Source organism: Hippopotamus amphibius, chromosome 17 (genome assembly GCF_030028045.1).
Source record: "Hippopotamus amphibius kiboko isolate mHipAmp2 chromosome 17, mHipAmp2.hap2, whole genome shotgun sequence".
NCBI lineage: Eukaryota > Metazoa > Chordata > Mammalia > Artiodactyla > Hippopotamidae > Hippopotamus > Hippopotamus amphibius.
The window spans coordinates 47,733,038-47,750,353 of NC_080202.1; the positions used below are offsets into that span (position 1 = coordinate 47,733,038).

General features: G+C 50.0%; 1 protein-coding gene across 1 annotated transcript in view; it reads left to right on the forward strand.

Annotated features, from left to right (window-relative positions):
• Positions 1–16,150, forward strand: part of PECAM1 (platelet and endothelial cell adhesion molecule 1) — a 52,381-nt gene extending 36,231 nt beyond the window's left edge. Inside the window, exons 15-17 of the mRNA XM_057716035.1 lie at positions 356–412; positions 10,165–10,187; positions 15,123–16,150. Coding sequence (XP_057572018.1) covers positions 356–412; positions 10,165–10,187; positions 15,123–15,152 — 110 coding nt within the window. The 3' untranslated portion in view covers positions 15,153–16,150. The remainder of the gene's footprint in view (positions 1–355; positions 413–10,164; positions 10,188–15,122) is intronic.
• The last annotated feature ends 1,166 nt before the right edge of the window (positions 16,151–17,316 follow it).

A 17,316-nucleotide genomic window follows, 5' to 3' on the forward strand; every position in this document is an offset into this window, starting at 1 on the left:
AGCTGGACATAGGGACACAGCGGCAGAGAAAGAGGAATGGGGCCACTGAGCTGGAGGCTACGGGTCTGTGCTGGGAGTACCTCTACCAGCGGCCCCCCAGGTCCAGGGTCCCACAGTGGCCTGTTGGCCTTGTACTTCCAGGCTGAGAGTGATGCTGGAGAGACCAGGATCTTCTAAAGCTGGGACATGGCCCAGGCTCCCTAGTGACAGGGACCCCGGGGGCTCCTGGAGGTGGGCACTCATGGGGTGGGTAGCGGGCGCAGCCTTGCCTGGGAGCCTCCAGCATTTCCTGCTTCAGCAGTGGGCTGACTCAGCGCCAGAGGCAGCTGTTGACCTGCACTTGGTTCCTTTCCAGGTCTGGGAGCAAAGGGCACAGAGACGGTGTACAGTGAAATCCGGAAAGCGGACCCTGGTGAGTGGGGGCCCGGGGTTGGGGGGAGGGCACTTCCCACAAATCCATCCATGAGGTCCTGAGAGCAGGCAGAGGAAAGGAGGAGCACAGGCGGCCAAAAGGGTGCCAGAGTTGCACCAGAGCTCTTAACCCTCCCTCCCCTACCACCCTTCAAAAGTGGCCACAGGTGACGTGCGCTATTTTAGTCGATGAACACTTATTGAGTGCCAGCTGCATACCAGGCGAACAGAACCTCATACGTTCACACCTAACTAACGGCCAGGTGGATCTGAGCGCATCCTGTTGCCACCATGTGCTCACGAGATGCCCAGCAGCGTTCCGGGCACTCCTGACCCTGAGAGAAGCAGCGTGGCCCTGCCCATTCTCAGGTGCCAGCCAGGGGCCTCGCCTGCTCCTCACACGGGCCCTGGTGCACTGGGGCTCCCGAAGGTCTTAGGCAAAGTCAGTGCTTTGCTTTGAAGATGTTCAGCAGCTTCAGCCTTTCTGCGGCATGCTGACTTTGGGGCAGAGGGTACGGATCTGCTCCCGCTTCCTTTATTTCTGCCCAGACCCCACTTCATTTCCCACCTCCACTGCTTCCTCACGGACTGGGCGGACACGGAACGGGGGACGCGCCCAACGATCTCATTTTTTGTGTAATTATTCCATTTCATTCTCATAAAATGAAATCCACAAAGACCACTTTTATTTTTTTAATCTTTTTTTTTTATTGAAGTCAAGTTGACGTACAATATTCTGTAAGCTTCAGGCGTTCTACACAGTGGTTTGGCATTTGCCTACATTGTGAAAGCATCACCGCAATAAATCCCGTAAGCATCTGTCCCCATACAGAGTCATTACAATATTATTAGCCATATTCCTTATGCTGTGTGTTACATCTCCATGACTTATTTTTTTCATATAACTGTAGGTTCGTTACCTCCTAATTCCCTACACCTATTTCGCCCATCCCGCATCCTCCTCCCTCCTGGCACCAACAGTTTGTTCTCTGTGTCTGTGGGTCTGTTTTCACACAAAGACTACTTTTAAATCCTGAAAATAAGTCACAACCCAAAAGGCATAAACATTCCGGGGAAAAGCGTCACTATGCAGATATCTTGCTTTGTACAACAAACCCCTATTTAAGCAGATTCTTTGAAAGGGAATTATAAGAACAGGCTGGAAAACTTCGATAGAGCCTGGCTACCCCAAGGGTGGTCCACAGACAGGCAGCAATGGTCTCAGGGCCCAGAGCAGACCCACAGAGTCAGAATCTCCAGAATCTGAACTCCAAGGTCCCACGTGTTTCTGATGCTGCCAGTTGCCGAGACCAGCTCGGCGACTCGAGGTGAGTGACGGGTGCCGCAAGCTTAAAGAAAACACAGACACAGATTTAAGAGAAAGATGGGACCGGGGGACTCAAGACCTCTAGGATCAAGAGCCTTGCTGATTGATCCCACGTTGCTTTTATTGAGTTCTTGGCATAGCCTAAGGGTCTAACGCTTCCAGTTTAGTCCCATAAGCAAGGCTATCTTTGAAATAAACACACAAAGGCCTCACATGACTGCGGCAATGATCTTTGTTTCCTGGATTCGATTTGAGCAGGCGTGGATCTGAGCAGGGTGCAGATTTGAGCTGGGCGTGGAGAGCAAAGCAGCCCTGGGGGCAGGAGACCTCTCTCAGAAGGATTAGGGGTCTGTGCCCCACCCCTGTTGGCCCCTCTGCGACTGTGCCTGTCTTAGGTTGTTCCTCCCCTGAGGAATCTTACCCGTCTCTGGCTAACCAGCCATCCTCCAGGGCCAAACAGGGCGATATGAGGTGTGCAAGTGAGAAAGGGGCTGCGCCCCCAGAGAGGGTCGATATTCTGTTTCCACGGTAGCCTATGCCCCCATAGTCTCCACGCCCAGCACCCTTAGCTCCTCCGCTGCTCAAGCAGGACATTCTGCATCCAGTCACTCGGCCCACATACTTTAATTTTTAGTAACATTTACAAGGTTTCAGAAAGACTTCTGAATGTCTTCCCACAGCCAGTATTTGAGAAGCACTGTCTTTCCTGAAGAGCCTATTTGTTATTTGAACTAGGAATCACCCCTTAATTAATTAATCTTTTTAAAAGTGGTATTCTCATGGGCAGAGCAGAAACCCAGCGCCGTGGGGACTTGAAACTGACTGAATGATTTTCAAAAACCATTTCCTGGGGAATTTTTGGCTTCAGTATCTCGTTTTACATTCTCAATCTATTCAGAGCTAACAAAATGCAAATTTAGAAACAGGTTTCCTCTGTTCTTTCAGTGGAACAGAAAGCTGAAGCTCAGATAGGGTAAAGGATGGTCCTGTTGGGTAATTGTGTAAAAATGCCCCCTTTGCTATCCTTGTGGTCCCTGAGATGGTTCACTTTCAGTTGCTTTGGTTATGCAAAAACTCACATTTATTAAGCGCTTACTGTTTGTGCTAAGTGGTCTATATTATATTATCTCTTTCAATGCTCCACAATAAATCCCATTTTTCAGATGAGGATACAGAGATTGTTTTAAGCATAGAGAGCTTAAAACAGTCCCCCAGGGTTAGGGTTAGTCTCTGAGAACTGGCCCACCAGAGCTGGATTCCATGCTCCTGATCGTTAAGCTGCCTTTGGTTTTGGGGAAGGGAAGGTGGTGGAGTGTGGAGGCCACATGGAACCCCGACTACAGGAGGCCTGGGGTCTGCGGCCACCTGAGGCCACCCCTGGAGGCCCCATGTAGCTGGTGAAGACCACGACCAGTGTGAATTCCAAAGGGCTTGTGTTTGGGACCCCACAGATTAGCCTGACATAGGACAGATCAACAAGAAAAAAAGCAGTGAAACTCAGCGGAGCGGGCAAGGGAAGCTCCTGGAAGGCTTCCTTCTGCATCCATTGATTCTCATTTGCCTCTAGCTCAAATAAACCTTATGCCTAAGTGGCATATTCTGGTTTTCTGCTCTCTCAGGGTCCCCAGGCTGGTTCTAGAGGCCTGAGTCCTCCATCCCCAGCTATTGGAAACTGACTGCTCCCTCTGGCCTCGCTCTGGAATAGACCAAAGGCCCCATAGAACCCAGCCCGGGAGGGATTTGAGGTGGCGAAGGGCTCTGTTTTGCTGGGAGACATCTGAGCCCCTGTCCTGATGCTGCTACTTATCAGCTGTGCAACTTTGACCAACATGCCTAACCTCTCTGAGACTCAGTTTCATCAGTTGTTAAACAGAGATGGGATTAAATGAGAAAAGAGGGTGAGACAGCACCAGGGGAGCTGGTGCCGGTTACCCCAAGCACGCCATCAGTGTGTCGTCCCTACCTCATGGTGAGTTCAGTGCCTGACCCAGGGCAAGACTAGAGCCAGCTCTGGACTCCCAGGCCAGGGCACTCCCACTGAGCTATCTGGGCCATCAGGGGTCATTTGGGGCTTGGGTCTCTCTGTAATCTGGTCTCTAACCTGGTAGCCCACTCCCGCCAGGTGGGCAGAGGGAACCCTGGGTCTTGGAGCCAAAATCACATCACTGCTGCAAAAGCCCGTGTCCTGAAAGCTAAGGGAGGTCCTGTTTTTGAGTTTTCTCACTCAGCGGCTGCCTAAGGGGAGAAGGCTGCAGGCCTTGGTTGACTCCTCTTCCCTTCTCTTTCTTTCTTTTCCTCTGTCAGCTGCTGAAAACCATCACAGGGGTGATGGAGGCTCTAATATTATTCCTATCATTCCAGTGGTGGCGGCACAGGGGCTGAGTGCGGGGAGCCTGGCTGCAGAGCAGCGCTCTTCACAAGCCTCACGTTTCCTCTCTGTGTTGCCAGACCAACTGGTTTCCACTTCCGTCTGCCTACTTAGAGCCTGGGTGACCCTGAGCGCTTCACGGAGCCTCTCGGGGCCTCGGGGCCTTCTCTGTGGAACGAGGGGCAGGGCTTCTCCAGGGTGGTTACAAAGCAGGTAGTGTGGCACCACCTCTGGTTCAGTTGGCCTGGAATGAGCTGAGACTTTGCATTTCTAGCAAATTCCCACACGCTGCTGCTGCTGGTCCGGGGGCACGCTTTTAGAACCGTGTTCTCGATGCTCTGACTTGCCTTCTGCGTGTACCACTCTGAGCTCTGCTCTGCGGCTCACTGGAAGCGGTAGAGTCTTTCTTACTCCCCAGCAATCCTGGAGGGATTGCTGCAAACTGGTCGGCAGAGATAACCCAGAAACACTGTGTGTGTGTGTGTGTGTGTGCGTGTGTGTGTGTGCGCGCACACGTGTGTGTGTGTGTGTGTGCGTGTGTGTGTGTGCGCGCGCACGTGTGTGTGTGTGTGTGTGTGTGTGTGTGTGTGTGTGTGTGTGTATGCGTGCGCGCTGAGGGGAAGGTGTGACCCACAATAAAAAGGCCCCGGTGGGGGTGGGTCTCTGGCCGGTCAGTGAGCAGGCTGAACTCCGGGCCAAGTCTTATCTGACTTTCCTTCTTCGTTTTCTGTTCTTCCCCACCTTCGTTTCTCAGTTCCCCATCGTCTTCCGACAAGCAGCACTTCAGGGCTGGCTATTTTGGGAAATGGCTCACAGGGCGTAGTTCTGGCTCTTAGACCCCTTTTTTCCCCGAGTGATACAAAGGAAAACTGCTCCTCTAGATAAGCAAAAGGGCATGGGCAGGCTTGCCTCCAAGGAGCAGCCCAGGTGGGGCTCTGGGTAGGACCAGGGCCCTGGAGAGGGTGTTGGGGGATCTTGTAGGCCTTGGGAGGCACCAGGTCTTTGCAATCTTGGCTTAGGCTCTGAGCTCAGCTTTTTTTTTTTTTTTTTACTAGTAAAATATACATAGCACTTGCCATTTTAACCATTTTTAAGTGTACATTTCAGTAACCCTGAGTTCAATCACATTGTTGTACAATCATCACCACCGTCTCCAGCACCTTTTCATCTTTCCAGACGGATACTCCTTACCCGTTAAACGATGACTCCCCAGGCCCCCCAGCCTCTGGCAATGACCACTGTACTTTGTGTCTCTGTGAATTTGACTACGTTCAGCTGCTTTAATCTGTCAAATCAGGTGGTTGAATGATTGCTCTAAAGTTGCTTTCCAATCATAACATTCAGAGGGTCTCAGTGTCCTGATGTTTGCAAGTGGTGGTCATTTGTCTGTGTCTCAGTCATTGCAGAGCCACGCCCTGGAACATGTCGGAGGGGAGTGGGGATGCAGTCACTTCTAAGAGTCACTCCCCGGGTCCCTTGGAGCCAAGCCTAATTCTTTCTCCACCCTTGACTCCAAGTTTGCCCTTCAGGTCTGAATTAAGTCCTGGGTCTCAGGGGCCACTTTACTGTGTTTCTGCTGCATTCATGTAGGTCAGAGCCCCCCACCCCCACCCCGGGGGGGTTCTTTTTACGGCAAACCTAGTGGAAAACATCCGAAGTAGGAGACCTGGGCTTTGGTCTCCGCTCTGCCCTCATCAGGTTATAAGACTTGGCCCCACCCCTACTTCTCTCTCATAGGGCATTAGTTTCCTCATTAATTCTCGATAAAATGCCCTTGGCCTCAGTGGAGTTGCTGCAGGGGACCCCTCAGTGTTCCTCAGGAATGTGTGTGGCCCTTGAGTGGATGAGGGCTGTGGTGGGGGGGTGGGTTTTATAAAATGAGGAGGAAGGAGGCATCTCCTCCAGCTCAGTGCCTCCCGCTGGGTCTTGACCAAGGTCACGCATGTCTGCTAGTCTATATTTTTCTTCATAGTTGAAAATTTATTGGAAAATTTAAATTCATTATTAATATGTTGTTACAGTGACTCAAGCACAAATGGCATTGTGTTTCCTACTCTTAACTATTCCAACACCTGAAATACTCATTTTTAGGAAAATATAAGTACTAATATAGTAGCATAACTAGAAAAATTTGATATTAAAGCTTATTTTCCCATTGGAGTTACTTTGGCTTTTTTTTTTTTTAACATATAAATGTACCTATTCTTTTTCAAATTCTTTTCCCATTTAGGTTGTTATGTAATATTGATCAGAATTCCCTGTGCTGCTGTTCTATTTTGTTGACATACAGCTGAGCTAACATCTTCCGGTCCCAGCAATTAACTCTTAGTCTGAGGCGAGGAAACTTCTCGATCTTTGAACTTTTTTGTTTTCCATCCATTAGATGATTCTTCACTACATGTTCCCAGCCTATTAGGGAGGGTAGGAGAGGGATTCTCAGAACTAGGAAGACTTTATCAGAAAGAGACCAAATGGAAGTCAGCCTCAGGAGAAGACAGAGCAAGCCCCAGGGACACTGCCAGAACAGGCAGAGAGATTTTTTTTTTTCTCTTTAAGAACTTTCATTGAGATACAATTGACATACAATAAACTGCATATATTTAAAGTGTACAATTCGATATTTTTTTTCTTATTAGTCATGTATATATGGCAATCCCAATCTCCCAATTCACCCCCACCCCCCACCCCGCTCCGCTTTCCCCACTTGCGGCAGAGAAAGATTTTGCTGGTCAGGAAGCTTTGGCTTTCTCATGCATGGAGAAAACGCTGACAATTTCCTCATAATTTCGATCTGCAAGTGTAGCACTTGGGGTTTTTTAAAGTTCTTATTCCCTTTTTGCTTACTTGCCTGTGGTTAGGATTTGTCAGCAATAGTGGCTCTGGTTACGGTTAATGATTTGTTGTATGTTCCTCATTAAGCAGTCATGTGGATGGTCCTAAGAAGTGAGAGTTGAAGGAAAGTGATCCAGTGTGGTACCTTCCGCTCCCAGCGCTTAACTAGAACCAATTCACCCCCAGCCGCTTGGGTTCGAACTTCACGCAGGATCATTTGTTACTCAGCTGAGCTCTCTTGGTTTAGGTGGGGGAGGCGTCTTCCCAGGGTTTGTTCATGGCTTGACGCTCTGGGCTGTGAGCTGACCTGGGGTCAAAAGCCCCCCCCACCCCACCTCTTCCTCCTCTGACTGATGCCGACAAATCCAAGGAAAGGTTTAATTTTTTTCCCTCCCCCTTTTTCTCTCGTGATCTCCTAGTGATGTGAGCTAAAAGAGATAAATGGTAGCTGGGTAGAGAGCCTCTCCGTAAGCTCATGGCTCTCCGGGGCTTACTCAGCTTCTCCCAGCCTAGTTGAGCCTTGGGTGAACTGGAATTCCTGGCTAGACGGCAAAGTTTGTTATCTTCACGCTGATTCAGTGCTTGATGGTTCTACAGCGCTCCAGCTTCTCCTGAAAGTACTTTCTAAAATGGTTTGCTGTTCATCCAAAGCATAACTTATTAACATATATTTACCCCAGTTTTTAAGACAGGAGCATAAAGTGCTTTATTATAATTAATTAGCAACACAGTCAAGTTCTTCCCTATGAAAGAACTCAGATCTAAGGTGAGATTTCTACAGTTTTAGAGCAGTAGTTCTCCATGCAGGAGACATCTGACAATGTTTTGAGACGTTTTTGGTTGTCATGGTGGGGGCGGGGGCAGGGTGGAGAGGTGCTACTGCATCTAATGGGTGGAGACCAGGGGCACCGCTGAACATCTTGCAAGGCACAGGACAAGCCCCATAACAAAGGATTATCCAGCCCAGGATGTCAGTAGTGCCAGGGTTGAGGAACTCCGGTTTGGAGGAATTCGTTTCCTGTGATTCCTCCAGCACGAGAGCTGATTTTCCACCCCAGATACCCTGTGCCACCTTGGAGGTGTCCTGGGCACATCCCACCCGGCAACTCATGGTTCTGGGGAGAGGTGCCGAGTCCTGCTCCAGACACTAACCTGTGTCTTTTGGATAAGGCAGGGCTCACCTCCCTCCCTCAGCCTCCCTCTTCTGCTTTCTCTTTGCCTGGAATTCAACTTCCAGGATACTTCTTAAGGGAGCAGAAATCCAAGTATACCAAGAGTGGCTGGTCATGGAGACAGGACCAAAGAACAGAGGGCTCCTATGCCGTGTCCCATCTCCACCTATCCAGCGAGGCCCAGAGCAAACTAGGCCAGTGGGCACTGCCAACCTGGCCCCAGGGTAGCATCTCCTACCTCAGAGTGCAAGGGGATAAAACTTGCTCCATTAAAAAAAAAAAAAAAAAAAGTGGATACCGTCCACCAGATTCTAGTACCAAGAAGAAACCAAACAACAAGCGTGCATAACTTGGGGCTCCGTCAGGATTACCGGCATACTTGAATTTGAGTATTGTGTGTCCCGATTGCTTTAGGAAACGCAGCCTGAGCCTCTTGCCCTCTTGTGTCCTATTTCAGAGCCCGTGGGGCTTTGGAGGAGTGGGAAACATGGGATCCTCTGGGTCCTCCCAGGTCAGGTTTGGGCTGGGGGTGGGGCGCTGCTCACGGCCTCACTCAATGTGTGGAAGTTTACACAATGGCTCAGCTTCTTGGTCGGGCTGATTCATCCATCTGGCCTTTGACGCCTACCTCTGGCCCAGCCAGGACAGAAGGGGGCCCCTTAGGAACTCCTGGCCCTGTTCCCTCTAGAGGAGACGCACAATGGAGCTGTGATAAGACAGGGTTTGAGGGGGAAGTGGACTGGTGGAAACAGGATATTTTTAAATTAGAGAAAGAAACAGAAGGTTGTGACTCCTGTTGTGACAGTTGGGCCCTAAGACAGCCCAAGATTCAGAAGGCACTGGGCTTGAGCCCCTTGGGCTAGCTCTCACATGAGACTGAGGATTTGGGGGTGGGTGCAGAGTATGGCCCTCCACCACCTTCAAGGACAGCAACCACCCCCCAAGCCCTCATCTCCTCTTGGGCCTCCCCCAGGCTTCTGTGTCTTCAGAGCCGTGTCCATAGTGGGCTATTAGGGGAACGAGCCCCAACGTGTAAGCCCCGCCCCCTTCAGAGACTGCTGGTAGTGGGGCCTGGTCCTGTCCAAGGGGCAAGTCATACCCTTCTCTTTCCTCTTGTAGTGAAAACCATCTCTAACTAATGCAGGTGGTCACTCACCTTCGACACAATGTCTTCTGTTCTCTTGGGCCTTTCTCACCCGCGCTCCTAACTTCTGGACATTTTCAGAACGGCCAGCCTGTCCCGGCACCCTGGCAGGAAGACTGTCCGTGGTCTCTGGACAGTTGGGGTGAGGCTCCCAGGCCCTGCCCTTCGGAGCACTTGGACCACATATGCCGAGGGCGTGGGCCTTGTTTATACTTTCTGCTCCATTGATCCCATTCCTGGGAATTAGACAAACTAGTGTGAAATATGGAAAGAGCTTTATTCCCAACAAGAGTGTCAGCAGCATTATTTAAAACAGCAAAAACTTGGAAAGAACCTAAATTTTTAAAAGTAAGGAACTGGTTAAGTAAACAATTGCGTATCCATTGAAAGATTATTATGCAGTTCCTAACAATTCTGTTTAAGAAGGTACCAGAAATGTTTATAAAATCACATTCTATGAAAAAGAGACTATAAAATGACATAAACTGTATAATTACATCCCCCCCCCCCAAAAAAAAACCCCTACTCTTAGTGGAAAACGACTGGAAGACATTTCAGTCAACAGTGGAACCAGAGATCATTTTTACCTGCTGTCTACTTTTCTGTAATTTTCAGGATCTTTCCCTAAAATAACATGTGTTATTAGTTTTTTAAAAAACTGTCAGATGAGCTGCCTGGGACCTTACATGCTCGTCCCATGGAGCTACAGGGCCCGGGGAAGCTGTCTGTGGGCAAAAGAGGAGCCATAAACCTGGGCGCCCAGTAAGCTTGAGGGCCTGGCACCCTGCACCGCCGCCCCTCCCTCCCTCTTTCCTTCACCGGCTCAGCTCCTGAGATGCTGCGGGGGTGGGGGGCAGCCTAACACGTGCTCTTTGTATTGCTCACCTCCATGTTATCCTTTGTTTTGCAGATTTCGTGGAAAATAGATATTCTGTAAGTACCCATTTCATATGCATTATTTTCTTTTTAAAAACAGTCCACTGAACCGTGAAATGTTTCCAGACTCACCCGGGTTCTGCAGCCCCAGCCATTGCACCCCTGCACTAGCCTCATCTGTTTTAGACCAGGAGCCTGGGCTCCGCCGACTAGCCTGATCCTCAGGCTAGCCAGGTTTTCTATGCCAGTCGTGGTTTTGAAATTCTCTCCCACTGTTTCCATCATTACGTCTCAGGCCACTTGTGCAGGGAGAGCCTGGAAGTCCCCTGCAGGGTTGGGAATCTAGGCCACTTAGCTCTAGGTGAGCAGAGTCCACACTTCGTCTGAATCCAAGTCCTTGGGAAGTGAGGCAGATTCAAGGGGTGTACTTGGAGAAGTGAAGCATCCGACAGTCACCCTCACACACCAGGCCCTCTGCTGCGGGGGACACGCAAGGTCTTTGATCCAGTGAGGGAATCAGATGAGTTAGCTCAGAAAGCAAAGTGATAACAGCTACTCCAGAAACCATGGAAAAAGGGAAGAGAGGTGCTGCACCCAGCCTGGCAGCTGCCTCTTCACTAAGGAGGGGTCATTTGGATGGGCCATGAAAAATGAGCCCCCAGGTAGAAATATCAGCAGGGCAGAGGTGTGAGGGATGGAACAATCTCCAGCAGCTCAGAATGGGAGCAGACGAGGGTGCCAGTGACAAGTGACTGGGAAAGGTAAGTTAGGGCTTGCTTGGGAAGAACTCGAGCACCTCATTATGAAGTGCCCTTCTGTAGGAAACGGGATTTAGGAAGCTGCCACTTGGCAGATGGGAATGTTTAAAAGAAGCGCAGAGGTCCAAGTTCAAGTTTTGCAGAGACCCATCTCCCCCTACCTTCCTACTCCCAACCTTTTTATGAGCTACCCAGCAGCACAGGAGTTAACTAACTGGGCAGCTAACATCTTAAGAAATGAGGGGTTTGTCTCTCAAACTGCTTCTTTAAGGTCTGGGAAGAACTTTCAGCAAGATTGCTGGTAGCCCTTCCAATGGGCCCCCAGCTTCCTTTGTTTTGCCTGAGTCTGAATTCTTGTAAAACAGAGAACTCATTATGCCTTTGACAGACAGGAAGCCGCTGACATTCTTTTTATGGAGGAAGGCTATCGATTTAAGGAAAAGAGGAGTAAAATGAATGTCTTTTTCTAGCCTAAGCCCACCGAGACTCCTGAAATCAGAAACTGTTGCATTGGAAGGAAAGGGGGCCCAATTTATAGATGAGAAAACCGAGGCCTGAACTGGCAGAACAGCTTGGCCAGGATCACCCAGCTTGTTGATAGCAGAGCCAGGACTAGAAACCTAGGTCTCCAGATTCCCCGGCTAGTCTATAACACAAGACTCCCTCCAAGAAGTGATGTCAGTGTCCCAGCCATCATGGCCTTGAGAGAGTAGAAAGTGAGAACTTTGCTCCGTGGGCCTTGTGGGACCCAGATAAAGAAATGTTCTTCTGCTGCAATAATCATGGGTGTGTCCAGCCAAGGCAGGTCTGCTGGACCTGCAGGACCGACTTATTTTGTCTCCAGTCCAGACAGTCTCTCTGGACAAAAGCTCCAAGCTCTAGGACAGACAGAACTTTCCCTTTTCCCAGAAGCTGACCCATGGGCCCAGGAGTCTGCTCGCAGAGTGCTCCCGAGAGGTCACCCACGGCTGGTCCTGCCCCCCGAAATAATAAAGCCTTTTGGCGGGAGCTCAGGGATTCCCAGCCGTTGGGAAAGGCATTTTGAATCTTTAAGCAAATGCGTCTTGTTTATAAAAGAAGCAGGTATAGTTTCCCTAATAATCAGCTGGTGAGGGTCAGGAGAAAATTAATTGAATTGCCCAGCAGGGAGATGGGAGGGGATTTCCTTCCTGAAATCAAACCTGGCGATCATTCCCAGTTGTTTAATGGCTGTTGCTTCTGAAAACATATTGGAGGAAATATCTTAACAATGAGATAACCACTTAGCCAAATACTAATTTAGTATTGTTTGACTGGCTTCAACGGCACACTCTGACTTCATTTTTCCTCTGCCATTTTTGCCTTGTTTATAAATTGTATTTGTGGCTCAGGCAGACAGATAACGTGAACGAGAACACCCTGTACTTAAAGGGGTGAATCTGGACCTGAGTGGGTCTCAGGATCTTGGAACGAACTTGCCTTCTTACTGAAAAAAGGCAGTTCCTAGTTACAACTCACCCCCTTCCTCCCCGGGAGCCCGGAGGCAGCTGGACTGCGATGGGAACAGCCCTGGAGGTGGGATCACGACACCGGGGCATGAGTTCCAGCTCTCCGGCCAAGCCTAAGCTTCCCCATCTGTGAACTGGAGATGCTGATGACAACAGAACAGTAATATCAGTCTATTAAGGAGCGTCTTAAGGGTTAAATGAGAAACGCATGTGCAAAGTACTTTGCAGACTGCAAACTATCATAGAAAAGCTAGATGCTTGTTTCAAAGTGCTTTCCATCTAACACTCCAGCAGCATAGGGGATGGATGGGGAATTTACTTCACTTGGCCCTGAAATGCCCCTGTCACATGAGGGGAATGTAGCAGTTGCTTACCCAAAGCACAGGATTCAGCCCAAGCCACACATTGACTTAGGAAGCAGAGACCTCCCATTAAAACTTGACTTTTCCCTGATAGCTATTTATTAGACATGTCGCTTTGGGCAGATTTCCTAACCTCTCCAGGCCTTGGTTTCCTCATCTGTAAACTGGAGGAAATAGAACCCTCTCACTTGGGTGTTGCAAGCATTAAGCCAGCACCCAGCACAGATCTAGTTCATTGGAAGTGAAGCAGGAAGTAGAGATCCCAGGAGTGTTAGAAGCAAAATGACCTTTGAGAGTGTCCACACCATGTTCTAGCCAGAAGTGGGGCGATTTCTTGGCTGTACTCGGGTGCCTGACAGCTGGCCTCTGATTTAAACACAGACAAGCACACCCTTGGACGTGAGCACGTTAGCCTTTAATTCCAAATCCCCAAGGCCCGGATGACTGTGGTCCAGCCCTTCCCATCTTTGGAGCTGGTCCTGCAGCAGCTCCCCGAGCGCTCACTTCCCCTGGAGGGGAGAGTGGAGGTGTCTGGGGAAGGACTTGGTCTGAGGCCTGCAGAGCGGCTGGACGAGCAGAGGAAATGGAGCTAGAGTAGCTGCCAGGGCTGGCAGGCCTCCAGCCCCAGGGGGCCAGCACAGCTCTCTTGGCCAGCTAGCCTGGGTCTCCTGGCAAAGGAGGGGACAGAGCCTTGACCTTCCAGCGGGAGCCCCATGGACCTGCATCCTGTTCCAAGAGGCTCCTCAGACCCGACAGGATCAGAACAAAACAGAGACCCCATCTCAGCCAACCCTCAGGGAGACGGACAGCCTGGCCATGGGGTTCCCAAGACTCTGGCCAATCCCCACAACTTCTGCTCCTGCCTCCCCCTGAGATCCACCTGCAGCAGAGCACCCTGAGCTCGCGGAGGGCCCACAGCCATGCACTCAGGTGCTGCCTGCTCCTCCAGACTCACTGTTGCCCAGGGCCCCTCTACCCCAGTGTTTCCCAGCATACTCCACTCTTGCCCCTTTACTCTGTCCATTCATCACAATCCATCCCCCCTCGCTGCCCGGCTAGGGTCCTCTCACCACCTCTCAACTCCTGCAGTTTGTCAGGACCTCTGCCACCTTCAACTTCATGGTAACATTGTTTATCAGTGATTGATAGGATATAAAATTCTTGGGGGCAGGCTCTTGGATCCTCAGCAGAAAGAAGAGTGCCTGGGTCAGACGGGGGTCCAGTCACCGACAGGCGTATAGGTGGAGCAGTTAGAGAACCCTGCAAGGTGACATCTGGAGGTTTTTTTTTAAGTTTTCTTTCACTTTTTATTGTGGCAAAATATACAGAACAAGAAACTGCCATCTTCCCCATTTTTCAGTGTACCATTCAGTGGCATGAAGTATATTCTCATTATTGTGCAACCACAGAACTTTTCATCGGCCCAAACAGAAACTCTGCAACTGTGAAGCCCTAACTTCCTATTCCCCCCTCCTCCCAGAATGGCAGCCACCATTCTACTTCCTGTCTCTATGAACTTGGCTCTTCTGGGTACCCCATCTAAGTGGAATCATACAGTATTTGTTCCTTTTTTAAAAAAAAATATTTATTTATTTTTGGCTGCATTGGGTCTTTGTTGCTGTGTGCAGGCTTATCTCTAGTTGCAGCGAGCAGGGGCTACTCTTCATTGTGGTGCATGTGCTCTCGGCACACGGGCTTCAGTAGCTGTGGTGTGTGGGCTCAGTAGCTGTGGCGCACGGGCTTAGTTGCTCCACCGCATGTGGGATCTTCCCGGACCAGGGCTTGAACCCGTGTCCCCTGCGTTGGCCGGCAGATTCTTAACCACTGCGCCACCAGGGAAGCCCATATTTATTCCTTTTGTGTCTAGTTTATTTCACTTAGCATAATGTTTTCAAGTTTATCCATGTTGAAATGACATAGAATTTCATTCCTTTTTGAGGCAGAATCATATAATTTAAAAACATTTCAGTTTGATCATTTGAGTTCAGTCTTTAATTTTTGAAAGTTAAAAACAGACCTAGAGAAAGTTCACTTCATGTGAGAGGTAGAACTGGAGCAAGACGCCAGGTCTCCCTAACTTTCCTAGTCTCCCTCTGTGGGTGCACATGTGCTCGTGCCAGGTGCACAGCGGGTGCCTGATGAAATCGGTTGCTAGCCTGATGTGCAGCGTGCCTGTGGGGAGCAGAGGCTGCAGGCCCTACAGAGCAGGCGTGGAGAGAAGGGGAAAATGAGTGTGGGCAGGAGCTGCCCCCACAGGGTGGGGTATGCCTGTGGAAGACAAATCCTTGGACAAGTGCTATCTGCAGTTTTGCATATCTTTGCACCAGGCCGGTCTTCAATCCTGAAGGGTGTGACCACAGCATGTCTTGTCTCTTGTCGCTGCAGAGAACGGAAGGCTCCCTTGATGGAACTTAGGACTCCGAGGGCACACGCTCCTCCCTGGGAGGACACCCACATTCCTGAGCAGATGATTCCTGTATTCCAAGAGTTTTGTGCACTTATTTATGAAACTGCCCTGCGCCCACTGAACGCAGTAATTCCTCAGGCCGAGTCACCAGTTCTTAAATCCATCTTAACTACATTTATGTTGGGTATAAAGAGCTAACAGAGGGGCTGATTAATTTCCCACACGGCCTGCCTCCCACCATGTTGGAGCATCCTCAGGAGTGGAGAGCAACTGCAGGAGGTTCAGAGTAAACTGGCCATTGGGATCTTTTGAAACTTGAATATTTTGTCTTGTACGGAGATCAAGAACTTTCCCAAGTACCCTCATACACAGAAACCAGTTTCTGTTTTTCAGTCGATTCCTCCTGATGGCCTGGCTTAGGGGCTAGTTTTTCTCTTTGCCTTTGGTCCTTCAAGGGTCTGTGGTTCTTGGGCAGTCCTTGTTCCTTGGAAGTGCACAGCACAGACCAATCAGCTGCACCCTGTCCCCTCTACGACCTCACCTGACACAAGTGGGAAAACAGGGCTGCTTGGGAGCAACCCTTCTGAGATGCCAACGTGAAGACACGGTTCATCCCGGGCAAGGCACCAAACAAAAAATGAAGTTGGACAAATCACAGATGTCCTTAAGCTGGTTTTCGGTCCCCTTGCTTTCTTTTCCTCTACTCTGCTGAAGGCCGAAGAACAGGCAGGTGGTTGCCTCCAGCCAATATTTTTTTTTTTAATAGGAAAATGAAATGCCTATTTTTCTTTCTAATTTTCTCGTTATTTATTCCTTACTAAAGGAATGGTCTCCCAAGGTCTTCAGGTGTTTCTGATGGTGTCCCGAGTGGGTGGACGAGGGGCGGCGGCTGTCCTATGGTGGGGTTGCGCTCGCGAGCCCACCCACCTGAGCCCCTCCCCCACCTCCTCAGCGACACAGTGCAGGGGCCCCGCGGGGTGTTGTATCAAATAAATTCAGTCTTTACTCTTCACAGACCTGTGAGATGTCATCTTCTGAGAGGCCACACGCATATAGAATATCTGTCGTGCCGGGGACGCCTCAGAGCATCCAAGGTCGCAGAGGGAACCAAGCAGGTGCTATTGGCAGGCCAGGGCCTCGGTGGGCTTCCCTGAAGTCAGAGGTAATCTGAGTCTCCAACACGGAGTCATTAGCACCCATCGGCTGGTGCGTCAGCGTTTGCTTCCCAGCCGAAGCCTGCTACGCCGTTGTCAGATTGAGCTAAAAACAGTAACAACCCCCCCCCCCACAAAATAAAGAAAACCAGGAAACCCAGTTACATTTGAATTTCAGATAAACAACAAAAATAATGTTTGAGTATAAGTATGTCCCTTGTAACATCGGGGACATATTTATACTATAAAAGCATTCATTTTTCTGAAATTCAACTTTAGGCATCTTACGTTTTATCTGGTAACCCTACTGGCAAAGCCCCCTCTCCACACCCCACCCCCAAGCCTCAGGACCCACCCTCCCCTGTGGCCTCAGACCAGACCTCCCTGTCCCACAGGCCAGGGTCCCATCGCAGCACCACCCTCTGGGCCTGCAGGCAGAGGAGATCTGGGTGTGTGTCCTGATTGCCAGCTCACAGCTGCAGAAACTTGAAGGCGCCTCTTAGATTCTTCCTGTGAGATGAGGAGGTTAGACTAACAGTTCTTAACATTTGGAGGGTTTAGAGTCCTTTCAAAATATGATGGAAGCTGTGGACACACACACACATGCACACACACAATGTTGTATCACAAAGATATCATACAGTTTCCCAGTTTTCAGGGCCATGGACTCAGGGCAGAGAGAGACAAAGGATTAGACAATCGCTAACAGCCTTCAAACCTGACAGTCGTTGTGTCAGTGATTTGGGGAGCGCCCTGAGACCCCGTGTCGACTCCTCAGTCCCCTGCTGGCACCAGGGCAGGGCCACTTCTGGGGAAGCTGGGGAGACACTGTTCATACTGCTTCTGACTTATTTACAGAGCATAACTGGGTCTTGAGTCTTCCCCTCAGTGTATCCGTCTGAGGAGGTCACCACACACGCAGGGGTCTTTCTTTGGGTATATTTAATGGCTAAAATCTCTCTAAACCCCGGATCCTGGTTCCAACGTCCTAACCCGATGCCGTAACCAAGCATCTAAG